The sequence below is a fragment of the Suncus etruscus genome, chromosome 2, assembly GCF_024139225.1.
Source record: "Suncus etruscus isolate mSunEtr1 chromosome 2, mSunEtr1.pri.cur, whole genome shotgun sequence".
Lineage (NCBI taxonomy): Eukaryota > Metazoa > Chordata > Mammalia > Eulipotyphla > Soricidae > Suncus > Suncus etruscus.
The window spans coordinates 90,197,784-90,212,446 of NC_064849.1; the positions used below are offsets into that span (position 1 = coordinate 90,197,784).

At 40.1% G+C, this 14,663-nt stretch overlaps 1 protein-coding gene across 1 annotated transcript in view; it reads left to right on the top strand.

Annotated features, from left to right (window-relative positions):
* Positions 1 to 4,970: 4,970 nt before the first annotated feature.
* Positions 4,971 to 14,663, top strand: part of TAS2R1 (taste 2 receptor member 1) — a 42,936-nt gene continuing 33,243 nt past the window's right edge. The window contains exon 1 of the mRNA XM_049769025.1: positions 4,971 to 5,847. Coding sequence (XP_049624982.1) covers positions 4,971 to 5,847 — 877 coding nt within the window. The remainder of the gene's footprint in view (positions 5,848 to 14,663) is intronic.

A 14,663-nucleotide genomic window follows, 5' to 3' on the forward strand; every position in this document is an offset into this window, starting at 1 on the left:
GAATAACAACTTTTGATAAATCTAGCATAACATACTCAAATTTATCAAATGTAGAAACCCAAATATCTGCAAACCAATCTTCCTTCTGAATAAAGGAGAAATATTTCTAAATGAAACAGCAAATAGAATCGACATAAATAAAGAGATTAGGCCCCCACAGCTAGTAGGGGCTAATTTGGGGGATGCATATCTTATCTTATCTAATCTGCTCTCCTCAGACTGCCTTCCACAAAGTAGGAATGGTATCAGATGGGACAGTTAGGTGACAGAAATGCATCTAAAATAATTTATTTTGGCCTCTTGTACAGTACATGGCCAATTTCTTCCCTATACAGCAGTATTTGAAATATCAGCTCTCACTAGTAAGTTCCAAATGCAGGTCTCGTGACTCATAAATCCTCATGAATTTATGAGCTACTGCTTAGCAATATCCTGTCTACCTGAAGTAGACATCCCAGACCAAGATTATACAACACAGGCTTCTCTTCCAAACTTCCTGCTTCCTGGAAAATGGCAGCAATGCTTACTTAAAATTTTATCAGCATCATACCAATAACCTAAGTGTAATTAATCCTTGGTTTCTTTTCTTCCCTCACTTGCCTACTCAAATTTCTGAAATCTCTATGGATTTTAACTTCAAACCATCTTTCAAAGGCTGACACTTTCTTTCATCCTGCCTGACCCATCTAACTAAGCCAACAACTTCTCTTGTCTTATCTATGCAAAATCTTCACAGGACTTTTCTATATCCACGTCCACATACCCAAGTTCATTTCTTTAAAGCATCCAGTATAAATGTTTTACAACAAAGATCTGGTTGTGATGCTTATACATAGACACACACAAACGCACAGACACAAAGACACACACACACGTACACACACTACATTGTTTTTCCACCATGTTAAGGAGAAAAATGTCCTTCCTGAGTTCAAAAGTTCAAAGTACTCTGTGATATGTCTTATACCTTATTTCACCCCCTTGACCTTGTCTATTTGCTCTCACAATACCAGAAGCTGAAAAGTGTCAACCTTTGTTGTTTTTTTTTTTTTGTTTTTTTTTTTTAAATATTTATGCTCTTTCCTTGATTTGAAAAAGGGCACAGCCTGACCTATCTACTTGGAAACCTCTTTCCCTAAATGCACAGAACTGATGCATTTCCCTTCCAATCTCTGTTCACTCCCTGAATGCATTTCTGGATAGACTACCTGTAGCTGCTTTGCCTAGAAGTATTTCCGTATGCATTTATTTCACACTTTCCCTCACTAAAATGTCATTTCCAAGGTGACATGGACCATCTGTCTTATTCATTAGTCTGCCCCAGGCTTGGAACAGCGTCTGGTCCACAGGACACATAATCAGTATGTGTTGAACTATGGAGGGATGATGGGAGGTAAAGAGAAAGAGAGGGAACAGAGAAAGAGAGTGATGGGAGAGATAGTGAGTGAAGGAAAAAAGAGAAAGAACAGAGGGAAGGAAGATAGGCTGCAAGGAAAGATTTGAAATTCCTTAGGATTTAGAGCTGAAGACGACATTGGACATTGTGCTTTTGCGAACTGATTTCTGTGATACAATGCAGACTCTCTGGCTTCCTTCTCTTGGCTGTCACTAACAAAAGATTCTTGTTTGTGAAGCACTTTCAGTTCTTCACTTTTCAGACTTTCAATTCAATGTATTCAATTGCTCTATTATTCTATTTGCTGCGATGCAAATAAATTTCTGAATATTGAGAGGAGTAAAGCACAGACATATATTAGTAGCATAAAGAAAGAAAGAGAGTTGACAAGTATAGAGTGATCTGAATATTAAATGCAATGATTTTTAGCTGCAAAGACTGCAAATTCAAGTAGATATAGGCAAAGGAATGGACTTCAAGAATGATTTGTCTGGGAGGGTTTAACCAAAATGCTATAGATTTTAGTCAAAATAAAATCTGTAAGGAGTTTTGGAGCTTTGGGCTATGTGTAGTAAGGGAGACTTTGGAATGAACTTCGGTTTGGTTCTGCCCAGAGTCTGTTCTGTCTTTCTTATTTGAATGATCTTATTAAATATACAATAATGTTAATTCATGCACTTGTTCTTGAAACAGCAAGTATTTCCTTAATAATGAAGTGGAAAGAGCCACTTGGGAAGGGTATTAAAACTATCTCTCACTTTCCAAGAAATCACAGATGATCATTCCAGTTCTTCTACCTGAAAGAAAAGCTTTTCCATGTCAGTTCAACTGCATAAGAAAAAAAAAAAAAACTCACTTTCTTTGGAGGGGAGTTGAATGATTTGAATATAAATCAGCAACTCTTTCTGCCTGTCAGTTTCCTCAAGAATATTTAGTATTGTCTCCTTTAATGATTGCTCATTACAGATGAATGCCAGGAAACAGATTTAATCAGGGTAATGCGGGGTAATCATCATGTGAATTTCTCCACATCGGGGCCCTGCTCCATCTGTTCCAGAACCATTTGTCCATGTAAAATTGTCACCATTCCGAGCTGATGACTGACAGGTGGGCCGACATGTCTGGTTTTCATCTCCGAGCTAGAATTCTCCAATGGCTCCATCAGAGAATGGAAACAAGTTGCTGAAAACACACCATGGAGTTCTGTATTAGGGTCTCTCTCTCTCTCTCTCTCTCTCTCTCTCTCTCTCTCTCTCTCTCTCTCTCTCTCTGTTTGTGTGTGTTTCTCTCTCTCCATCTCTCTCATTGAAAGAGTTAGCTTATTCTCTCTTGCATTACTCAAGAGCCTGGTCTATATACATGGCTCTCTTGATTGACTGATGTGTTTGAATGTAAGAGACAGGAAACAGAATGTTGGAAGCTTCGAATCAATGCCCAAACACCAAAATGCAGCTGTGAAAGGCTTGAATGGGGCTTTAGCCCCCACATCAGTGCAGAGTCCCTGCAGACTTGGCCCTCTCAGGCCACACATGCCTTTAGTACAAGCTCAGCAGGACTCAGCGAGTAGGTGGCAGTGGGCCAGGATTGGTGTGTTTTCGGGAGCCATTATTTGAGGTCACAGAGAGCTTGGTTGTAGAAACTATTTCTTGGTAACAAAGAGAAGTAGCATCAGCCTCATGAATTTTTATTTTTTGCTCCATGGGACTTGGGCCTCAAAAGACCTATTTTCCATGAAATAAATTTTTTTTTGTGTAGAATTTCCTTTACTCTCCACAATAGCCCTGAAAAAAAGTGATCACAGAAGATATGAGAACTGAACACACACACACACACTCCAGATGCATGAATTAAAAGACAACCATATGTGACTGCAGAATTGAGCGCACTCATTTCCTGTAAGTTTGGTTGTTCTGTACTTTTACTCATATTTGCCTTTGGTGTAGACAAACTTATGCTATATGAATCTCAGATAAAGATTTATCTCCCACTTTTCCATAATGCATGGCATGTGCATCAGAAGACTAGCAGTTATCTCCAAGAATGGAACTTTCTTTAGCAATGACTTTCTCATTCTTTTCTTTATGAACACCCTTAGATAACTGATTTTGGAATGGAAAGAACACATTACCCACCAAGAGAATTAGTGGATGCTTGGCAGAAAAAGAAAGCTCAGGTGTTCCCTCACAGTGTGGAGCCCCCAAGGTCATGGACAGGTAACTGCTATGATAGTGACTAGAGTGTGGTGATAATGGTTCGATAAAGATGTCAGGAGGGCACTTATCTCTCTTTTGATGGTTCTCAGTTTCTTCATTTCATAGGTGGGTGCCCATCTACTTTGCTATTCCAGGCTGAGGAATGTGATGTCCAAGTTTTTTAAAGCATTTCATCTTTCTGCCAGAGGAAAGAGAACAAGAATTGCCTGATTCTGATTGTAATACTTGAACTGCAATTTATTATGATAGAATCTCCTGATAATCTACCTTCCTCCCAGTCTCCTAGAAGGTGTTTCTATATTTTACAGAATCTCACTAAATTTGTGATATGAAGAAAGAAGAGACCTCAGGGTATCGACATACATCCAGAAAGGAAAGATGGATCTATCTGGAGACTTCCCTTTGCCACAAACATTCTCAGAAGGTTCCCTTCCATCCAGCTGTTCACTACAAGTGAGATTCAACCTAAGTTTTGATAACATCAGACAAAGCAACACATATCCAGAAAGACAGCTGCCAAGGTACCTGCCGAACACATAAAGATCCACAGTCATGATGGAAAGGCTTCCATTTTACCTACATTTAATAAATTGGTCTCCATGTACTGGTAATTACTTTGCTTTTATCCCTTAAGTCATTGTGCAATTGTTTTAAATAGGATGGCTCTGAATTGTTAAACCATTGTATATTTGAGAACAGTCAGGGCTCTTCGGTTGCAGGTTATATTCTGTCAAAATAACAAAGATGATTATTTTCCCTACCTCCCCAAAATGCTACTTTTTGCATGGGGTTGAGGCCACATCCAGCAGTACACAGGACTTACTACTGGTTCTGCTTCAGGGTACCATATACCATGCTGGGTATCAAACCCAGATTGGCCATGTGTGAGGCAAGTGTTCTACCTGCTGTATGTACATCACTGCACATATTATTTAAAGACTGCCTTGACATTCTTCCATAAGAGGTCTAATGTCTAATGGTCTAATGTCTAATATCTAATGGTCTAATTATTTACCATTAATATTCTTGATAAACACAACAACTGAAGAGGTTCTACTGTTCAGAAAACTTTCTCCCACCCCCCACATGTCTGATTGCACCATTTGCTTTTGATGACCTAGAAACACAAGTCGACTGGGAAAATGCAAAGCCGCCACTAAGAAGCAAATCATTGCTAGAATATGCCTTTCTTATTTGACTGTCATGCAACCAGTCATGAGAAAACAGTCATAATATAAGCAACTTCCTTGTTCTCATTACTGGTATTGTTTCATTATGCTCTGAAAAGAGGTCCCAGTCTTGTCAAAGAGGAAAAAAATCATGTGACTGCATGTTTTTAAGCAGACTTTTTTTCCCTCAAAATGCTTCTATCTCACCACATCATCAAAGCTTTTGTGGTCATGATACAATTTCTTGTTGGGCTTTTGGCAAATGGCATCATCATGATTGTCAATGGCTTGGATTTGGCCAAACAGCGAAAATTGACTCCATTGGAACTCCTTCTCTCCTGCCTGGCAATTTCCCGGCTTTGTATGCAGTCATTCATTGCCTATATTCACCTGGGAGTCTTATCTGTGATAGAAGTCAAAACCATTCCTGAGGGGTTTGCTATGTTCATCTTTGTAAATGACATGGGTATTTGGCTGGCTACATGGCTCAGCGTTTTCTATTGCGTGAAGATTGCCCCCTTTGCTCACCCGCTATTCTTCTGGTTGAAGATGAGGATCTCCAATATGGTACCTTGGTTGGTCCTTGGGACTCTGCTTTATGCCATGATAACTTCTATATTCCATGGCAAATATACATGGATTTTTGGCAAAGAATTGTGGTTGAGCCTTTTCTCCAAAAACGTGACATTTCAAATCCAAGAAACACCTGCTTTCTACCTTGTCCTCTTTTCAATGGAGTTCTTTCTTCCATTTTTTATCTTCCTCATTTTTGCCCTGATTTTGATCTGTTCCCTCATAAGACATACAAAACAAGTGAGAAACACAGCAAGAGGCTCCAAGGATTGTAGCACCTATATCAAGTCTCTTCTGTCCATTCTCTCCTTCCTGGTCCTCTTTCTCTCTCATTATATGGCTGCTGCCGTGCTCTCTTCTCAGTTGTTCACATTAAGTGACTTCTTCTTTCATTTTAGCATATTTGTCATTGGCTCCTACCCCTCTGGACACTCCATCATCTTAATTTTAGGAAATTATAAACTGAAACAAAATGTAAAGAAGCTTTTCTTTCATAGTAAGTATTGTGTGAGAGAGAATCTTGATCTGGGCCCAGGATCTGGTGACCAGTGAGTTAACCACTGTCCTGAACCAAATGAATTTCTTGCTGGAACTACATGAATATTATCTAAAAACTTCATCCAAATTGTGGCATTATGGACTGGCTTCTTTATCAAAAGGCTGCATTAATTTGCATAATGCAAGGAACAAATGTGTGGATGATTCTAATCCCAATATCTTGCAAAATGGTACTATTAGGGAAGAATGGGTCAAGGGTTCTCTTTTATAACATATGTAAATATACAATGATCTCAGAACAAATGATTTAGAGGGCAGGAGTGATAGTATAGTGATAGTACAGTACACATGCTTTGCATGTGGCTGACCTGGATTCAATACCCCCTTATCCCATATGGTGTCCCAGCACTAACAGGAGTGATTCTGAGTACAAATCCTGGAATAATTTGTGAACATCATCAGGTGTGACCCCAGAACTTAAGCATATATGTAGAAATGAAAAATTTTCATCAAAGAAAACAAAATTTATAACTATGTATGTTAGTAGATTAACTAGACTTACCATTGGTGATCCTTCTACAATTGGTACAAAAGTCAAATAATATGACATACATCTAAAAGTAGTAGAAATATTTGTTTTTCTGACATTTACAGTGCTCAGGATATTCTCCTAATCTGCATACAGAAATCTCTTCTGGCTGTCGGGGGACTATATAGGGTGTTGGGTTTGAACCAAAGCCAGCTGCATGCAAGGCAAGCACCTTAACCCTGTATTTTCTCTCCAGTTCCTGAAATTAACAGAAACTTTTACAGCAAAAAATAAAGTGAGAAAAATCTTAATGCTATGATGTTGGAAGGTTGCACAAATATCTGATTGCCTTGTGTGTCTGGTGCTTAGTTTGAAGTGATCAATTCTGACTAAAGACACCAAGTCTTGTCTGTAGCCCAGTGTATATATTTTTGCTCTGTAAGAGTCACAGACAATGGAACCTCATCCTTATCAGATGAGGAAGCTGAGCAGGGTTGGCCTTCTTTTCATCACAGGCATGTTCTTTTTTTTCTTTTTTAGTTTTTTATTTTTAATTATGAGAACAAAGATGCAAAGAAAGAGGACAAGGTAAAGTTACAGTGAAGGACAATCACCCGTAACATAATTCTCAGAAGTCCCCTTGCTGATATCTTAACTTTGAACTTTCAGCCAAAGAACATTAAGATAAATAAAACAGAATCCATGTACAATTACTTTGTCCCTCAAGTCCCCAGATTGTAATACATTATAACATTTCTTAGCAGCAGACAAGGCAATCTAAGACCATAAAACTTATGTAACTCCTTAGACATTAAAGGCATAGTATTTTTTTACATTTCCATGTACATGCATATTAATTTAAGTTAACCTCAAAAGTTTAAGTGGGTTTTTTTTAAGGATTAGAGTCAAAGGAGCACAGTAGAAACGGTGTTAGAGTGGCAATTGTTGTTTGCATAGGCCCACCAAAATATGAGGGGCATGGAAAGGAATAACTTTGGTCTAAATACAAAGAGACCCTACCCCTGAAGTTTCCTGGCATAAGACCAACTCTAGGCTCCAAGAAAACTAGATCGTCCAATTCAAGACATTGTCTGTAGTGTCAACACACTTTTATTTTTCACATAGTCTCTGTTATTGGTATCATGTTTCTGTATTAAAGATCCTGGAATCTTCATATCCTACATTGAAGTCAGGATGTGGAGCGTCCTCTAGTTTCACCTCATAATTAAAGGGCAATGCAGAGAGCCCTCTCCTGTAAGCAGGTCGTTGTTGTTAAGTCTTCTCAGTGTTAAGGGAAGTCTCTTTTGAGCAGGTCGATGTCTGAGCAGTGGTAGGGTCTTCCGTGGTAGAGGATTTCTTTCAGGTGATGTTATAGACAAACTTGGATGTTTCGTGGATGGCTTCCCTGGTTCAGGGGTGAATGGATAATGCCCATTCTTCTGAGGCCTGTGCCAGGTCGTTATGTCAATGTTCAGGGTGTAAGGTCCCTTTGCACTACAAGATTTGTGTGTTCTAATCTCTATTAGATAGGATCTTATTTGTATGTATAGTATTTTCCCATTTTAATGTGCCTATGCAAAAAAAGGAACAATGCCACGTGGCATTATTGGCGCATATGGGGGCCATAAGAACAAGTCCAACAATCCCCATGACATGCTTTAATCAACAGCATTAAACTGGGGGACTCTTTCACCAAAATTCCTTATTGAACAGCTCACATAGAGAAGATAAAAAGTGGTTAGAATCGTCACTATATAAGAGAATATTTAGTAAGACTTATAGCTGTCAGAGAAAAAAACACATAAAATATTCCAAAGAAATACGTGTCCATTTTATGTCTTTTGAAATAGTTGGGGGTTGTTACACACAATGCACGGCTTTGGTCTGTGATTAGGATTGTGCAGTACTGAAGTTAAAAAGAGTAATGTGGGGGGCCGGGCGGTGGCGCTAAAGGTAGGGTGCCTGCCTTGCCTGCGCTAGCCTTGGACAGACAGCGGTTCGATCCCCCGGTGTCCCATATGGTCCCCCAAGCCAGGAGCAACTTCTGAGCACATAGCCAGGAGTAACCCCTGAGCGTTACCGGGTGTGACCCAAAAACCAAAAAAAAAAAAAAAAAAGAGTAATGTGGGTTAGTGATGTTTGGGGAGTGAGAGAGTTAAGGAGTAAAAATGAGCTTTGTAGGGGTGTGGGAAAGGGCAGAATACAAAATGGACATTCTGGATGCGCAAAACATAACATAAGGATAGGGAATACTCTTAATACATGCAGTGCGTGGGGGTGTGCCAGCCCCCACATGGTTTTCCACATGTAAACTGGTCAGAAATTGACAGTGACAAACTTAGTGCAACCGAGCAAATCTAAGCACACCCCAAGTTAGGACCCACCATTTCTGGCCGCCTGGGCTGGAACCCAGGGAAGTCCTGGAGGCCGGGGGCAGAAGAGGGGACGGCTGGGAGCCTATCAAGGCTCCCAGTGCACCCAAGTTATGGAGAAGGCCTTCCACATGTGGTCTCCCCAAACCCCATGCCGGCTAGAGCTAGCCTCCAGATCAAGAAAGGATCGATAGAGAGCCAGAAGCCAGGATCTGCCCGTCCTCCACCCTGTGCCCTTCCCACCCTAGTGCAGGGGGAAGGACAGTGAAAGCTTGAAACCCCATCCAGGAGGGACCCCCCCTGACACCCACCTTGTCTGGCCGCCTGGGCTGCCACCCCAGGAAGCACAGGCAAGTTCTTTTACACCAAGATGCCAACAGCTGAAAGACTGTGCTGACTTGTCCCATCAACGCATAAAAAAAAAAAAAGACAGAGGAAGAAGAAGCAAGATTAGCTCCCTTAATTGGACTGTTCCCCTTTCATTGGATATGCTGTTTCAACTCTTGCAGCAAAGATATCTCATTTTGCTTGGTGTATTCAACTCTGGGACCCTTTCAACTAAATGAGACATTCTGAACTTCTACCCCACTGCTTGACTTCCCAGTGAAACAACAGCAGTAAGGTGAGTGCTCTGGGGTGTCTCTCTCCATCCGCTTGAAGTCACAAATATACTTTCTCCTTGGCTGGTGACTGCGCGCACGCACATGCGTGTGTGTGTGTGTGTGTGTGTGTGTGTGTGTGTGTGTGTGTGTGTGTGTGTGTGTACTTCTAAAACAGATCATTTGTAGATCAGTTTGGGTAAATCTTTTTCCCATATAATGACAGAAAAGTGTGCTTACATTCATATTTATCTAACATCCATTATGTGACTTCAAATACTGATTTACTAACCAAAGATATGCAGTCCTGGTTGTACTACAAAAGAACTAACAAGAGATCCAGGAAGTATTGATTTTGAGTGTGGGCATCCAACTGCAAGGTTACTCTTTCTGTTTCCAATGGTCTCATACTTTACCAAGGAGCAGAATGACAGGCTGAGTAGCTTGTAGGCTAATCATGCACTTGATAGGCTTGTAGCTAATCATGCACTCCCAGAAGCTGTTAGGTCCTAGAGGTGATTATTGCACTCGCTCTAGGAGGGGAAAGTGAGAATCATTCTTATTTTCTTTACATCTCCAGTTTCGATGCCTGTCCCTTGATTCATGACATGTACTCTTGCAAATGGATAAAAAAAAAAAAAGAGTGGAGAGGTTTCAAATGTTTAGGGAGGAACATACAAATACACATCTCTCATGTGATTTTTTTCCCTCAGAACTCAAATTCTGATTCCATTTTATGCAATTCCTCCTTTAATGATGCTTTTTTTTTGGGGGGGGGGTCACACCCGCCAGCGCTCAGGGGTTACTCCTGGCTCTATACTCAGAAATTGCTCCTGGCAGGCTCGGGGACCATATGAGATGCCGGGATTCGAACCACTGTCCTTCTGCATCTAAGGCAACTGCTTTACCACTGTGCTATCTCTCCAGCTCCAATGATGCTTTTTTAAAAATTGTATTTAGGTATAATAAAGTGTGGTATGCAAAGCATTATCGATATTATAAAAATGATAATTCTGGTGGTAGAGAGATAGTGTTACCCCTCCCCAAAGCCAAATGTTAATCTTACCTGAATGGTTAGACCCTCCCACAGCTGAAAGGGGTCTGTGGTTGGTAATTAAGTGGGAGGAGTAAGGAACAGACTCAACAAGGAAGACGCAGCAGGTGGAGAGGAGACACGGGATGGAGGCAGAGGATGCAGAGAGGCTGCTTAGTTTAAAGGCCATGAGAGGAATATGCACATGACGGTTAGAGCCTTGTAATAAAGGCTGGATGTCTCCTGAAACTTCATCTGACTGCCTGTATATCATGTCTTCACTGTTATCCTGAACCCACAAACCTGTGGGCTGAAGAAGGGGTTGCAGGCACCAGACTGAGAAAGGCCTCATCATCCAACAACCAACTCTAGGACTTTATATTTAATATTTAATTCAACAAGATAGTACAGAAGTGAAGGTGCTTTTCTTGCATGTGGCTAGCCCTGGTTTTATCTTTGCACCCCATATGTTTCTCTGAACACCTCTAAAAGTAATCCCTGAGAACAGGGCCAGGAGTAAACTCTGAGAACTTCTGGGTATGGCCCAAAGACCAAAACAATAATGATGATATTGCATGCATGAATGCAAAGAAAACTTCTAAAAACACTAGCATCTACTGTTTTGGAGATTACATCTTTAAGAGGCACAGCCCGGCTATCATGTTGATGAATGTTGCATACTAAACTCACTGTACCTTTTAGGAGCGAAGCAGACTCAGGCTGTTGGTTCTCTGGCCACCCTTTTCTGGACTCCCTAGTCTTGACAAATTGTTTTTGCCTTGCTCATCTAGCATAAGGTTGCCTCTATAAATTTGTTCACTATCTCTTTGTACTATATTTTTCTTTACACCATATTTAGAAGTGAAGTGGACAGTGTGGTGCCTCTGAACTGTGACCATGAAGTCACTTATTCATGTCTCAGGACAAAGGGCTGCTGACTGCAAGACATGGACTGTCCATTCTTCTTTACTTTTTTTCAGTGTCCCTCCTCAAATAAAAGATTTGGCAGTTGCAATGAGTATAGGGTGTAAATTAGATTCTGTCAATAGAGGAAGTCATTAACTTTACTTCAGTAAGGGAGAAGACCAGTTGCAAACTGAAAGACAAGTGTTTCTGTGAGTTAACTTAGGATTCTGAAAATTTCAAAGATTATAATTGCCTTTAAAATTATCAGCTCAGGGGCAGGAGTCATGGCACAGCGGTAGGACATTGGCCTTGCACACAGCTGACCTAGGACAGATTGCGGTTCGATCCCCCGGCATCCCATATGGTCACCCAAGCCAGGATCAATTTCTGAGTGCATACCCCGGAGTAACTCCTGAGCATCACTAGGTGTGGCCCAAATATAAACAAAAAAAGTTATCAGCTGAAAGTTCCAGAAATATACTAATATTGGATGCTCACTAGTCTTCAAGCTAATAGACACCCACATTTAGTACTTCATAGAGTTCAAATATTGAGCCTCCTAGTAAAACAATGGTTGCTAAGTACAACCAGACTGTGAATTTTCTAATTTTAGATTTAGTAAATATGGTTTTCATAAATTTTGTCCATGAGGACCTATACATCTTTGGATAAGAAGGACAGGTAGTCAGTAGAATTCAAAGAGGAAGAGCCCCATCTTCGGTTGGCTTTGGCAACCCATGAAATAGCAGATGTGGCTGACAGATGGGAGCCATTACCAGAGAACTATCCAAATGAGAAAAGCCTGTGTCAAAGCGGATTTTATTTGAGTGTAAGTTTGGAGTCAGTTGAGAGACTACACTAACACAAACTTGGTATAGTATATGAACATTTTTTCTTTAGAGGAAGGAGGGAAAGTTTTAGGAGGAGCCCTGAGACAAAAGTGGAAGGAAGCAGATACTCTGCTAGAGGTTATGAACTTGAGACATTGTCTACATGGAACCCTGTCACTAACAGAATTGTAAATAATGATGACAAAATTTTGTGATGCTAAATTATTTATTGCCACTTAGAAATAATAGATTTTTATTTGCAAACTTGTATTAGAGAAAATGATATAGATTGGGGAAATGTGCTTCAGTGAGTGGAAAATAATAAGTTAGGGGGCAGAGCCTATATAAATTCAGATCATTTGTAGGTGTTTGTTTTGCTTGCCTTTTCAGATAAAGCTAACTTCATTTCTCCTTCTCTCCTAGCTACATCCTTCTCTACCTTCTCACGGCTAAATAATGATTGCTTTTCAAATGTGATGTAAACACTGGCTTCATCTCTGTAACATCTGGATCTCCTTAATCATTTTGGTTGGGGTCAGGAGTTGGTGATTTTGTCCTATAATTTAAAACATATTCAAATCAATGAGCTGTGCATTCTTCTTTCCTTTTTGGTGTTTTATTTGTTTATGTCTGCCATGTTTCCCCCACAAGATCATCCGCATAATAGTATTGTACTAAATATTAGACAAGTTCTACATTTTCGGACACATGTTCCTTTTTTAAATGATGTTTTTCTTTCAATGTCAACAATCTCAACAATTCTTAAGAAAAATGCAACGTGATTTAGATTTGAGGCTAGAATACACGTCCTTAAGTGAAATCTTTAGTTTCTATTAACAAACACATCTTCTTCCATTGAGTATCTAAGAGTACAGGCTGATATGTTATGAGGTAGAGTTTTTTTTTTTTGGTTTTTGGGCCACACCCGGTGATGCTCAGGGGTTACTCCTGGCTATGCGCTCAGAAGTCGCTCCTGGCTTGGGGGACCATATGGGACGCCAAGGGATCGAACCGTGGTCCGTCCTAGGGTAGCGCAGGTAAGGCAGGCACCTTACCTTTAGCGCCACCGCCCGGCCCCATGAGGTAGAGTTTTAATACCAAAGCATCAACATTCCCAAAGCCAGATAGGCTTAAATTCTACAACTTATATTCTTAATGATCTAACTCCTGGTGGCACTGGGGAAATTTCAGATTTTTGGAAGATAGTTGGAGATAACGAAAATAAACAAATGTCTGACAGTGAGATATTGGTATTAAGTACATGAAGTACCTTCAGGCCATAAACCCACTCACTCAGATAGTTTCCCTGGTTATTATCAGGGAATCACCTGACACTTCCCTGCTGATTATAAATTAATAAGTTTAGCTTTTCTTTAAACTCAATTAACTTCTAGAAACATTGACCATATATGGTCAGGAAGCCCAGTTTAAAGATAAATATTTTCTAGTATATTTCCACTTTACATTGACTATAATAATACATGAATAATAATACAGGTCTTGAATATATAAATACATAAATAAATAATACAGGTAATGAAATGACAATCCGTGCTTTGATTATTCTGTCATGATGTGTTCATGACTCTGGTTGATAATAGGTCTGGAGAACTGGTTCTGTGGGAGGAAAGAGGATAGACTGGACCTCACATTTCAGACTGGGGATCTAATCAGTTGCACATAAAACTATAGGAGTACTGATACTCATCAATAGATGAACCAAAATTCTCTGCTTAAACAATCTGTGGCTTCCTCTGCTTTCCTCACTAAGTAGGTGCTTCCTTACGTGGGTCATTTAAGGAACTTCTATACCAAGCAGTAAGCAACACAGTGGAACTCAACCTCTGTCCTTTCATCTGTAAAATGAGAATAATGATGATAGTTAACACATACTATCAAAAGTTCCATGTAGGGGCCAGAGAGATAGCACAGCAGTAGGGCGTTGGCCTAGTACACACCAATCCAGGACAGACAATGGTTTGAATCCCAGTATCCCATATGGTTTCCCCCCACCCCACCCTGAGCCTGCCAGAAGCAATTGCTAAGCACAGAGCCAGGAGTAACAAGTGTGACCCCAAAGTCAAAAAGCAAAAAAAAAAAAAAGTTCCATGCATCCTACTTACTTATGGGTTATAAAAACATCAAGTTGGAGAAGGATATCCAAAGACAATAGAAATGAAGGCCAGGAGAACTGGTACTTAACAGAAAGCTTTTCACAATTGGGGGAGGTTACTTAGGTCAGGGAAGGAATCACTATAACAATGATATTGAGGCGTGGACAAGAGCAGTGTGCTCAAAAGAAATAAAGTGACATGCTTGATACTCTTTCAATAATAGTATTGAAATACAGAGTACTTAAAAGACCTAAAGAAGAGAGGTATTCTACCATAGAGGCAGGCTAGGGAAGGGAGGGAAACTGGGGGCATTGGTAGAAGGAAGTAGACACTAGTGTAAGTTTGAGGGATGCTCAAACATTGTGACTGAAACATCATGAGCAACTTTATAACTTTTTGTCTGCAATTCAATACATCTCTTGAAGTTCCTT